This window comes from Ursus maritimus, unplaced genomic scaffold, assembly GCF_017311325.1.
Source record: "Ursus maritimus isolate PB19 unplaced genomic scaffold, ASM1731132v1 scaffold_30, whole genome shotgun sequence".
NCBI lineage: Eukaryota > Metazoa > Chordata > Mammalia > Carnivora > Ursidae > Ursus > Ursus maritimus.
Genome location: NW_024425564.1, coordinates 9220258 through 9230786, shown reverse-complemented (window position 1 = coordinate 9230786; position 10529 = coordinate 9220258). Strand labels below are relative to the sequence as shown.

At 56.7% G+C, this 10529-nt stretch overlaps 1 protein-coding gene across 1 annotated transcript in view; it reads left to right on the top strand.

Moving 5' to 3' along the window:
• PRSS16 (serine protease 16) overlaps positions 1-6412 on the top strand; it is a 9841-nt gene extending 3429 nt beyond the window's left edge. The window contains exons 8-12 of the mRNA XM_040644632.1: positions 2713-3003; positions 3748-3889; positions 5828-6007; positions 6085-6230; positions 6344-6412. Coding sequence (XP_040500566.1) covers positions 2713-3003; positions 3748-3889; positions 5828-6007; positions 6085-6230; positions 6344-6412 — 828 coding nt within the window. The remainder of the gene's footprint in view (positions 1-2712; positions 3004-3747; positions 3890-5827; positions 6008-6084; positions 6231-6343) is intronic.
• Positions 6413-10529: the final 4117 nt, after the last annotated feature.

The following is a 10529-nucleotide window of genomic DNA, read 5'->3' as shown; positions in this document are numbered from 1 at the left end:
CAGCCTGCTGGTCCAGACCACCCGAGTCTGGTCCCTGGGTGACACAGACACCCCTCTGGTCTTCGGTTTCTGCTCCGGGGCCGTCAGTATATTGTACAGAGGGGACGGGCAGAGCGCACCCCAGCGCTCCCTCTCCCTCGCTCACGTCTCTCACATGCCTCTCATCTCACTTAGAGGAAACAGCATCTTCGCAGTGGGCTCTGGGTCAGCAGCGAGCCCTTTGACCTCCACTTTCCCACACTCCCTGGGCTCCAGCTACACAGAGGTCCGTGCTGTTCTCCAGACTTCGAGCACAGGGCTGCCTGGAGCCTTTCAGTGCTTCCTTCTGCAGGGAGTGGGTCTCCCCCACATCCTCCCTCCCTCAGCCCCCTCTGGGACCCCTGCTCCTGTTAGCAGCCCCTCCCAGTCCCCAGGGTCCTTCACCTGCTCCTCCGTTCTGCACTGTTCCGAGCAGGACGGACCTGTCCCTCTCCTTCCACCTGGCGTCTCTCTGCCTCCCTCTTGCCTCCTTCCCTCCGTCTCCACCTCTATCTCTTTGCCTCTGGGTTTGTGATTCTTTCCATTTTGTCACAAGCTATACGGGTTTCCAGCAGCAGGAGGATGGCACTCACCGTTTCAGAAAGTCCGGGAAGACAGAAAACACCTGGGATAGAAAAGACGATGTTAGATGCGTCCCAACGTCTTTCTTTGTAACTGTGTCTGTCCTTCCTCTGGGGGCCTCTAACGGTTCCAGCCTGGCACCCCTCCTCTTCCTGAGTAGCTCTCCTTCTCTGCCCCAACCCTTCCCTGTATTTGTCAGGCTCCCGCTTGAAATGCCTTAGAGATATTCCTCCCCCACGTAGCCGAGGAAGGAGGGCGGAGGCTTTCCGGAGGGGTCGCCTCTGGCGCAGAGGAGCACTTGGTGAAATGTGCGCAGGGCGCCGTCACACGGATCCCGCGAGAAGAGCCCCGGCGTCCGGCCAGGTTCCCCCGGCCACGTCTCGGGTCCCCGCCCGCGCAGGGAGGGAATGCGCGGGGACTCCCAGCGAGGAGGGCCCACAGAGCCTCCCCTCTGCCCCCAGGCTGGCGGACGTGGCCTCTGCCCGCCGGGCACTCGCCCGCCTCTTCAACGTCTCTACTGCCAGCCCCTGGATCTGCTTCGGAGGCTCGTACGCCGGCTCCCTGGCTGCCTGGGCCAGGCTGAAGGTCCCCGGGACCCTCGGGGCGGGCTGGGGGAGGGGCCCCGTCTCAGACGGCAGGTGTACCCAGGCCCCATTCGCTCCCCCCGCACCTCCTGTCCCCCAGAGCTGTCTTCACCAGAGTGCACGAGTAGAGGGTCGGGTCCTGCCTAAGACCACAGTACGCGGGAGTGACGCGGGCGCGGGAGGTGCGGGGTCCCGGTCCCTCGGCCCGCAGGCTGACCGCTGTCCTCCCTCAGTTCCCTCACCTCATTCTCGCCTCCGTCGCCTCCTCCGCTCCGGTGCGCGCCGTGCTGGATTTCTCGGAGTATAACGAGGTCAGGACGGCGGGCGGCGGGCGGCGGGCGGCGGGGGCGGGGGCGGTCGTGGGTGCGGGGAGCCCCCTGATTCCTTCTCCCGCGGTCCCACCGCAGGTGGTGTCCAGAAGCCTAACGAGCGCGGCTGTCGGCGGATCCCCGGAGGTAGGAGACGGGGCCGTCCGAGGGGGCTGGGGGGACAGGGGGCCTTGCCAGAGAAAAAGGGCGAAGCTTGCAAGGTGGCGGGGTCTGACGGAGGTCGAGACCCGGAAGGTGGCGGATTCTAAAGAACGCGGGAACCGAGAGATGGGGCGGGGCACCGAGAAGCCGGGCGTCGCAAGCGCGAAGGGGCTGACGCGGGGCGGGGCCTGGGGGGCGACCCATCAGGAGGGAGAGGCTCCGCGCGGGGCTGTGGGGTCGTGGGGGGCGACCCATCAGGAGGGAGAGGCTCCGCGCGGGGCTGTGGGGTCGTGGGGGCGACCTATCAGGGAGAGGCTCCGGCGGCTGTGGGGTCGTGGGGGGCGACCCTATCAGGGGGTGAGGCTCCGCGCGGGGCTGTGGGGTCGTGGGGGGCGACCCATCAGGAGGGAGAGGCTCCGCGCGGGGCTGTGGGGTCGTGGGGGGCCGGCCCATCAGGGGGTGAGGCTCCGCGCGGGGCTGTGGGGTTGTGGGGGCGACCCTATCAGAGGGAGAGGCTCCGCGCGGGGCTGTGGGGTCGTGGGGCCGCCTATCAGGGGTGAGCTCCGCGCGGGGCTTGGGTGTGGGCGACCCTATCAGAGGGAGAGGCTCCGCGCGGGGCTGGGGGTCGTGGGGGGCGACCCATCAGGAGGGAGAGGCTCCGCGCGGGGCTGTGGGGTCGGGGGCACCCTATCGGGGTGAGGCTCCGCGCGGGGCTGTGGGGTCGTGGGGGGCCGGCCCTATCAGGGGGTGAGGCTCCGCGCGGGGCTGTGGGGTTGTGGGGGGCGACCCTATCAGAGGGAGAGGCTCCGCGCGGGGCTGTGGGGTCGGGGGGCGACCCATCAGGAGGAGAGGCTCGCGCGGGCTGGGGTCGGGGCCGCCTATCAGGGAGGCTCCGGGGCGGGCCCCGGGGAGACAGTCGCTAGGAACACCGCCAGGGGGCGCGGCCTCGGGCGGGAGCTCCGGGAAAGTGGTGCGCTCGGGAAAGTCGCGGGTCCCGGGCAAAGAAAGGCGAGGCGCAGGCCCGAGTCTTCACCAGCGCGGACCCTCGCTCCCCGCAGTGCCGGGCGGCGGCGTCCGCAGCCTTCGCGGAGGTGGAGCGGCGGCTGCGCGCGGGCGCGGCGGCTCGCGCGGCACTGCGGGCGGAGCTGGGCGCCTGCTCGTCCCTGGACGGCGCGGAGGACCAGGCGGAGCTGCTGGGGGCGCTGCAGGCCCTGGTGGGGGGCGCCGTGCAGTACGACGCGCAGGCGGGAGTGCCGCTGAGCGTGCGGCGGCTCTGCGGACTCCTCCTCGAAGGCCGGCGCAACGGCAGCTGCTCTGCGTCCTACCACGGGCTCCGGCGGGCAGTACAGGTGAGCGGCCCTGCGCGCGGCTTTACGAGGGGGCGGGGATCAGTCGGCAGGGGTTCCTGCCCCGCTGCTGGACCTTGGGCCAGCGTGAACCCTTCTGAGCCGTAGTTTCCTCATCTATGAAATAGGGGTGACACCTCCGAGCCCTCAGGGAGATTCAGTGAAGTCGGTCAAGTTAAGCACGCAGTTTGCAGATGTTAGCGACTATAACTGGTAGCTCTTTTGCCCATCTTGTTCCGAACACTTCCCCGGGTCTGCAACAGAGTGTAGCGCCTAGCAAATGCTCAAATAGCATGTTTAGAAGGAAGGAGGAAACGTAGCCCTCGGGACAGAGCTCTCCTAGACACCGGGATTCCAGCCTCAGAATCCACAGTCACTTCTCAGAATCCACAGCTGTTACTTCTCCAGCTCTGTCTGGAGCAAATGCTGTAGAAAGTGCTTCACATATATTATTTCACTGAATCCTCGCGATAGTTCTAGGAGATAGGCACTATTTTTACCCCCACTTACAGATGAGGAAACTGAGGTCCAAGAGATGATCACTTGCCCAGGGTCTCCCAGCCGTCTAGTACCTCTAACCCACAGGGACCCAGGCACCCACTCGCTCCGACACCTGACTCCCAGGAGAACTCTGCAGCTCTTCTAACTCCTGACCTTTTGACTTGTAGGGACCTGTGTATGCTTTCAGGCCCTGGGCCCTGACTTGCTGCGGGGACAGGAGGAATCCATGTGTGTGTTTTCCCCTAGGTCGTCATGCGCAGCCTGGGTCAGCGGTGTCTAAGCTTTTCCCGAGCGGAGACAGTGGCACAGCTGAGGGTCACAGACCCCCATGTGTCTGGTGTGGGTGACCGGCAGTGGTTATACCAGACATGCACGGAGTTCGGCTTCTGTGAGTGACCCTCACCCCCCAAAACAGCCATTCTGTGCTGTGCCCACATGAGCTGCCTCAAGGGGGTCTGGATGGTTTTCGTTTCGGAGGGACAACTGGCCAGACTGCTGGGCCTTGTTTAGCCTCCAGGTGTGGGCTGGAGGGTAGAGACTACTGGAGCATGTGTGTGCACTGGGCCCTCACATACCTTCTCTCACACACAGCCCTCCACATGGGTGATGGTCCCTCCAGTCTGCTCTCTGTCCGTGTCCCTGCCCCAGGAAGGGCCCTACCGTCTCCCTGGTTACTGTCTAGAAACCCGGCAGTGGTTCGCATGCCTCCTTCCCTTTGTCCCCACAGCCTGTCAGTCCCTGAGCCCTGTGCACTCTTCACCTCACCCCCCTCTCTATTCCCAGCTCTGTTGTCCTGGTGGAAGCCCCCAGCCCCTCCTGCCTCCAACCCTGACCCAGCCTCCCCTCTGGTCTCCAGGCCTTCTTTTCACCCATACAGTCCAGTTTCCTCACAGCGTAGAGAGAGATCTTTCTAAATACGACCTTGTCCTTCCTCTGCTCAAAACCGTTTCATGGCTCTTCAGTGACCCAAGGGTAGGGTTGCCAAATAAGATACAGGATGCCCAGTTCCATTTAAATTTCAGATAAACATTTTTAGTACATGTCCCAAACATCGCATGGGACATACTTATACTAAAAAAGTGTTTGTTTATCTGAAATTCAAATGGAACTGAACATCCTGTAATTTCATTTGCTAAATCTGGGTACCCTACCCCAGAGTTCAGATCCTTTCCACATCTCCCGAAGTCAACGAAGAAATGTTTTAAAGCAAAGCGTTCAAATTTCAACTCCACTGTTTCATACCCATGTGATCTTGTGCGAACTTGGGCAAATAACCTAAGCTCTCCCTCTGTGCCTTAGTTTGCACATCTGTAAAGTGGGAATAACAACAGTGCTTCTCTCATAAGGTTTTTTCAGGATTAAGGGAGGTAATATATGTCACACACTGAGTACTTACTACTCCCTAAGTACTTACTACTACTATTATTATTATTATTATTATTATTATTATTATTACTACTACAAGACTTTATGTGTTTCGACCCCCTGGTGTACCAGTTTTCCTGACCCCTCAGGGACTTCGCCCATACTGTTCATTGTCCTGGATTACTCATCTTCCTCTCGTCACACAGTTTACTCCTCTTCAAGTCTCAATACAAGATGCTTCCTCCTCAGGAAGCCTTACCTGATTGCTGGAGCTCAGTCTGCCTCCTGGCCTCCACTTCTACCCTCTCCACAGCTCTGTATTTTTCTCCCTAGCACTTCCCACAGTCTCATCATACAGACCTTATTGCCCGTCTCCCCCTCTGCACTGAGTCCTGTTACCACAGAGCCTGGGACTGTCTCCATTGCTATTGTACTCCCAATACCGGTCACGATGCATCTGAGCATACAGGAGGTGCTCAATAAATGGTGGAGAAAGGAGTGAGTGAGTGTAAGGCTGAGGGAGTTAGATGGCGGAAGGCGTGGGGGAGCTGGGAGACATGGTCCAGTATGTATTCTACACTCCCGTGCCCCCTTGTCTCGCCAGCCGTGTGCACTTGTGGTCTCCCCTATTTCTGGGGCTTTCTCTTTTCTCTCTTTGCTTGGCTCACTCTTCTGAGGTCCTGAAGGCTTTATCCCTGGCAGGAGGCTTTCCTGGAGCCTGTCATGCTCCCTCTAGGATTCCTCCTACCCCAGGCCTTTGTCCATCACAGACAGGACCTCCTGGGTTCTGGGCGGTCACCGTCTGAGGGCAGTGAGGGCGGGGGTGTCTCTCTGACAGGACCGTGAACTTACTGAAGGGAGGGTAGGGAGCTGGTTTGGTCATCACCAGAGAAAGCTCTCTAAAGGATTATTAGAGGCGAGGGCTGTAGGCCCCACACTTACAGCTGTCTTCCCTCCTCAGATGTCACGTGTGAGGACCCCAGATGCCCTTTCTCCCAGCTCCCAGCGCTGCCCTCCCAGCTGGAGCTATGTGAGCAGGTGTTCGGGCTCTCAACCGCATCCGTAGCGCGGGCCGTGGCCCAGACCAACTCCTACTATGGTGGCCAGACCCCGGGGGCCACCCACGTGCTCTTCGTTAATGGTGAGCGTGCCACCAGAACCTGCCTCCTGACCTCCACCAACCTGGGTGAGGCACACCATTCTTCCCTTTCCTACCAGGGGACACAGACCCTTGGCATGTGCTGAGCGTAACACAAGCCTCGGGACCCTCGGAGTTGGCCCTTCTCATCCCTGGTGCCTCCCACTGCATGGACATGGCACCCAAGAGGCCCTCGGACTCCCCCAGCCTCCGCCTAGGGCGCCAGGTAAGAGAGCAGGTGCTCTGGGGAATTAGCATGTCGTTTGCATACAATTTACATGCACCTGCCCTCTGCTAGGCTGGAGTCTGACCTGCACAATTGTCCCCACCTCTCCACAGAGCGTCCTCCAGCAGCTGCAGACCTGGCTCGGGCCGGCAAAGGAGAGCCAGGTGAGCAGTGGGGGCTGAGGGGCCCAGACCCCCGCCACTCCCTGCGTGGCCACCTCAGTCCTGGATGTACTCACTGGATGGGAGAAAGCAGCTTGTGTTGGACAAGGAAATTTCCGAGAATCAGGCTTCAGCACCTGTTTCCACAAACGTCCTCACTCCGAACTGAATGTGTTGTGTGACCAAGAGTTGTGTAAATACAAGTGGAGAATTGGTCTCATTGTGGACATTGGTATTTTATTTTATTTTTTAGAGAGACTTTTATTTATCATCTCATGGCTATCCTTTTTTATTGCCTAAAGTATCTTCTGGAAAGCCGCTTCGTGTTGTAGAATTCTGGAACGATCTCACATTGATTTAGTTTTTTCCTGCTTTCGGGAGCACAGCAGCCTCGGTGGGAGCGAGCTCCTGTCTCAGTCTGTTCGGGCTGCTGTAAGAGAACCCTCTAGATGGGGTGCTTATGAACAACACCTAGTTATTTCTCACGGTTCTGGAAACCGGGAAGTGTGAGATCAGGGCACTGGAAAACCAGTGTCTGCCGAGACCTCGCTCCCTGGCTCACACTCAGCCGTCTTCTCTTTGCGTCCGCACGCGGCAGAAGGATCGTTTTCAATGCCGAATGTCAAAGCAAAGTGCTCAGACCCTGCTCAGACCTCGGCCCCTGAGCTGTCCCTGCTTCTCGTTGTTCTTCTCACGGTGTCCCTCTTCCTCGGGCCTTCCTTCCCCCTCGTCTCTGCCTCTGTCTCTGGGTCTTGTCCCGTCTCTGAACATCTTCATTTCTGTCTCTCTGTGTCCCAGTCCATCTCTCCATCAGTGTCTCTCTTCTCCTCTCTGGCAGTCTCCACCGCTGCCGGCTTCTGTCCCCCATCCTTGGTCTCTGTGTCGCCTTAGTCACGTTCTCTCTCATCCGCTGTCTCTGCCTCTGTTTCCCTCTCCTCAGACTTGCCCTGTCTCTCCTTCGCTGCTTCTCAGTCTCTGTCTCCCCGAGGCCGGCTCCGTTTGTGTCTCTGACGTTCTTCCTCTCTGTTTCTCTTCCTGCCATTAAATCTTTGTCTCTCTCTCTCTCTCTCTCTCTCTCTCTCTCTTTCCGTCTTCCTTCCTAAGCCTCCACTCACTGTCGCTTCCCACCACCGGATGCCGCTCTGGCTTCCAGCTTCCAACCCTGGGGGAAGCCATCCTGAGAGGGACGCCCCGGGTTCTGGGAGGGTGGGCTAATCCCAGGGGTGCTGCTTGGCCTGCTCCCAGTGGTGGCCACGGAACAGCAAGAAGCAAGTCAGGGAGACAGCATGTCTGGGGAGCTGGGAAGGGCAGAAGTAGAGACAAGTCAGGACAAGGGAGGGGTAAGGGCAGCCACAAGCGCACTCTCCTGTGAGGAAGTCCCTCCTTGCCTATCTTGACTCCAAGCCTGAGGATGAACTCTTTTCCTGCCCAGAGCTCCCCCAGTCCTGTTCGGAAGGTGCTGCCCCGTACCGCTTACTGACCCTGAGCCATAGCCCCTCGCGCTGGGCTCTAGCCTCGGTGCCTCCCTTTCTGTGTTCAGCACGTGCACCATGGGCGGACACATCGTGGGCGCTCAGTGCCTGTTGGGAAATGAAAGGATGAGGTCTGACCTCAAGTCTTCACACACTTGGTTTTCCTTCCGCTTGGCCAGATGCAGCTTCCCTCCGTCTCCTCTGCAAACTTCTTTGCATCTTGACATCTGAATGCATTTGGGTTTGACGCGAGGCTCTGTTTCCAGCATTCTCGGAGCCCCCGGCAGGGGGTCTGCAGCACCAGGCTGAGCGTCAGGTGTACATCGGGGGTGCATCGTGGCTCTGGGGTGGCCTGAGTCCCCAGGCTGGCTGTCGACGACTGGGCAGCCCACTGTTTTCACCCCAGATTGCTCTACAGACAGCATTACTGTCTGGCTGCATCAGTCTCTATTACAAAAGGATGGAGAAATCTGAGGTGCTCTCCTTTCCTGGCCTCCTTGTCCCATACTTGGCCCCTGGTAGCCATTCTCCACCTGGCAACCACAGTGATGCTTTCAAAAGGTAAATCGGGTCATGTCACTCCTCTGCTTAAATCCCTCACATGGCTTCCTACTACAACTAGAATAAAGTCTGAATTCCTTCCTGTGCCTACAAAGCCCTGGATACTTTGTTGAACCCTTCTCTGAACTCAGTTCCTACTACTCTCAACACTGCATACCAACCACATGGCCTCTTTGATTACTTAACATCTGTAGCCAGTTCCTACCTCAAGTCCTCACATTGGCTGTTCCCTCTGCCCAGAGGGTGTTCCCTTTAATGACCTTTATTTATTTTTTTAAAGATTTTATTTATTTATTTATTTATTTGACAGAGAGAGAGAGCACAAGAAAGCAGAGCAGAAGGCAGAGGGAGAAGCAGACTCCCCAATGAGCAGGGAGCCTGATGCAGGGCTCAATGTGGGGCTTGATCCCAGGACTCTGGTCATGACCTGAGCCGAAGGCAGGTTCTTAACCGACTGAGCCCCCCAGGTGCTCCTTTAATGACCTTTAAATGACTTCTTCTTTCTTAACATTCAGGCTCAACTCCAATGTCACCTCCTCCAAGAGGCCTTTCCTGACTGCTCCCAGGTCCCAGTCACTCCTGTCACGTTGCTTGTTTTATGTACTTCCCAGCCACAAGCACTATCTGAAATGACCTTGTTTTATTTTCATTTTTGTTCAGCCCCTCTGTACTAGAACGCCCGGTCCCTGACAAAGGGACGTGTGCCATCCCAGCAAACACACCCACATGAGTTCCATGTTTCACGACCTCGTCAATTTTCATGTGAACTCTCTTTTCCAGAAGCTCAAAGGTTGTAAAATTGGATCAAAGATCGCAAAACGACTTCTCAGGACCCGGAGGGCTGGTAAATTCGCGGTTCCCCTGCCCTCATGTACCAGTTACGCTCGGTATCCTAGAAGATACTTGAATTCTAATGAGGACAAACAGTTTCAAGGAGTGTAGAAGCGCGTGCTCTGAAGACCCTGGTCTGCCTCATGCCAATTCCACCCTTAAACATGACCAAGTGGGGCTTCTTTCCGGGCGGTCTGCTTAGGGAGTTCCTGCCCCGGTGCGGATGCAGGCATAACCTTGTCCCCAAGTGAGAACTCCAGGGGCCTTGTGAAAGCGCCCAGCCCATGCAGCCTTTCCAGACCATCCTCCCAGCATGACACAAATCTCTCACATTGACTCTAGAGAAGAACCAAGGTGGAGGACTAGTCTACCTGATCCAAACATTGCCTATAAAGGGCCAGTAATGAGGACAGTGTGGTTTGGGCATTACATGTAGACCAACAGACCCATGGGGCAGGACAGAGTCCAGAAGTAGACACACACACACACACACACACACACACACACACGATCAATTACTTTTCTACAAAGATGCTAATGCTAATCAGGGAGGAAGAAAAGTCTTTAAAACAAATGATCCTGGAACAACCAAATGAAGTAGAGACCTTCTCTCAATCTCTTTTGCAAACTTCTTTGCAACTCGACATCTGAATGGGTCTGGGTTGGGTGCTAGCCTGCTTTCTCTTCCCAAGCATTCTCTGAGCTCCAGAGCTTGGGGGAAAAATTTAACCTCAGCCCTACTGACACCGTCCTCGAAAATTAATACAAGTGAATCATAGATCTAAATGGAAAGCTTAAACTATATAATATCTAGAAAAACAGAAAAATTATTTATGACCTTGTAGTAGGCAAGCATTTCTTAGGAAAAAGAAGAGTGTAAGATACATAAAAAGGGATACATTGACATTATCAAAAAGAAAACTCCTCGTTAAAAAAAATCTCATTAAAAAACATTAAGAAGTGGAAAGACAAGGAAAAGACTGGAGGAAAACATGCACACCACAGACATTTGGCAAAGGATCTGTGTCCAGATTAAAGAATTCCTGGCAATCAATTTTAAAAAGACAAGCGAGTAACAAATGGGTAGGAGAGAGGAAGCCCCGCCCGGCGACTTTGGTCAGAATCTTTTCGGGTCAGAACTGGGATTTGAGAAAGATGCGCGAGAGGAAGCTTCGTTCATTCAAACCTAAAGTTAAACTTCTCTCCTTTTCCCCATCATCCACGGTGGGGGAGGGCGAACTGGGAAGAGTGCGGGGATTTTTTTTTTTTTTTTT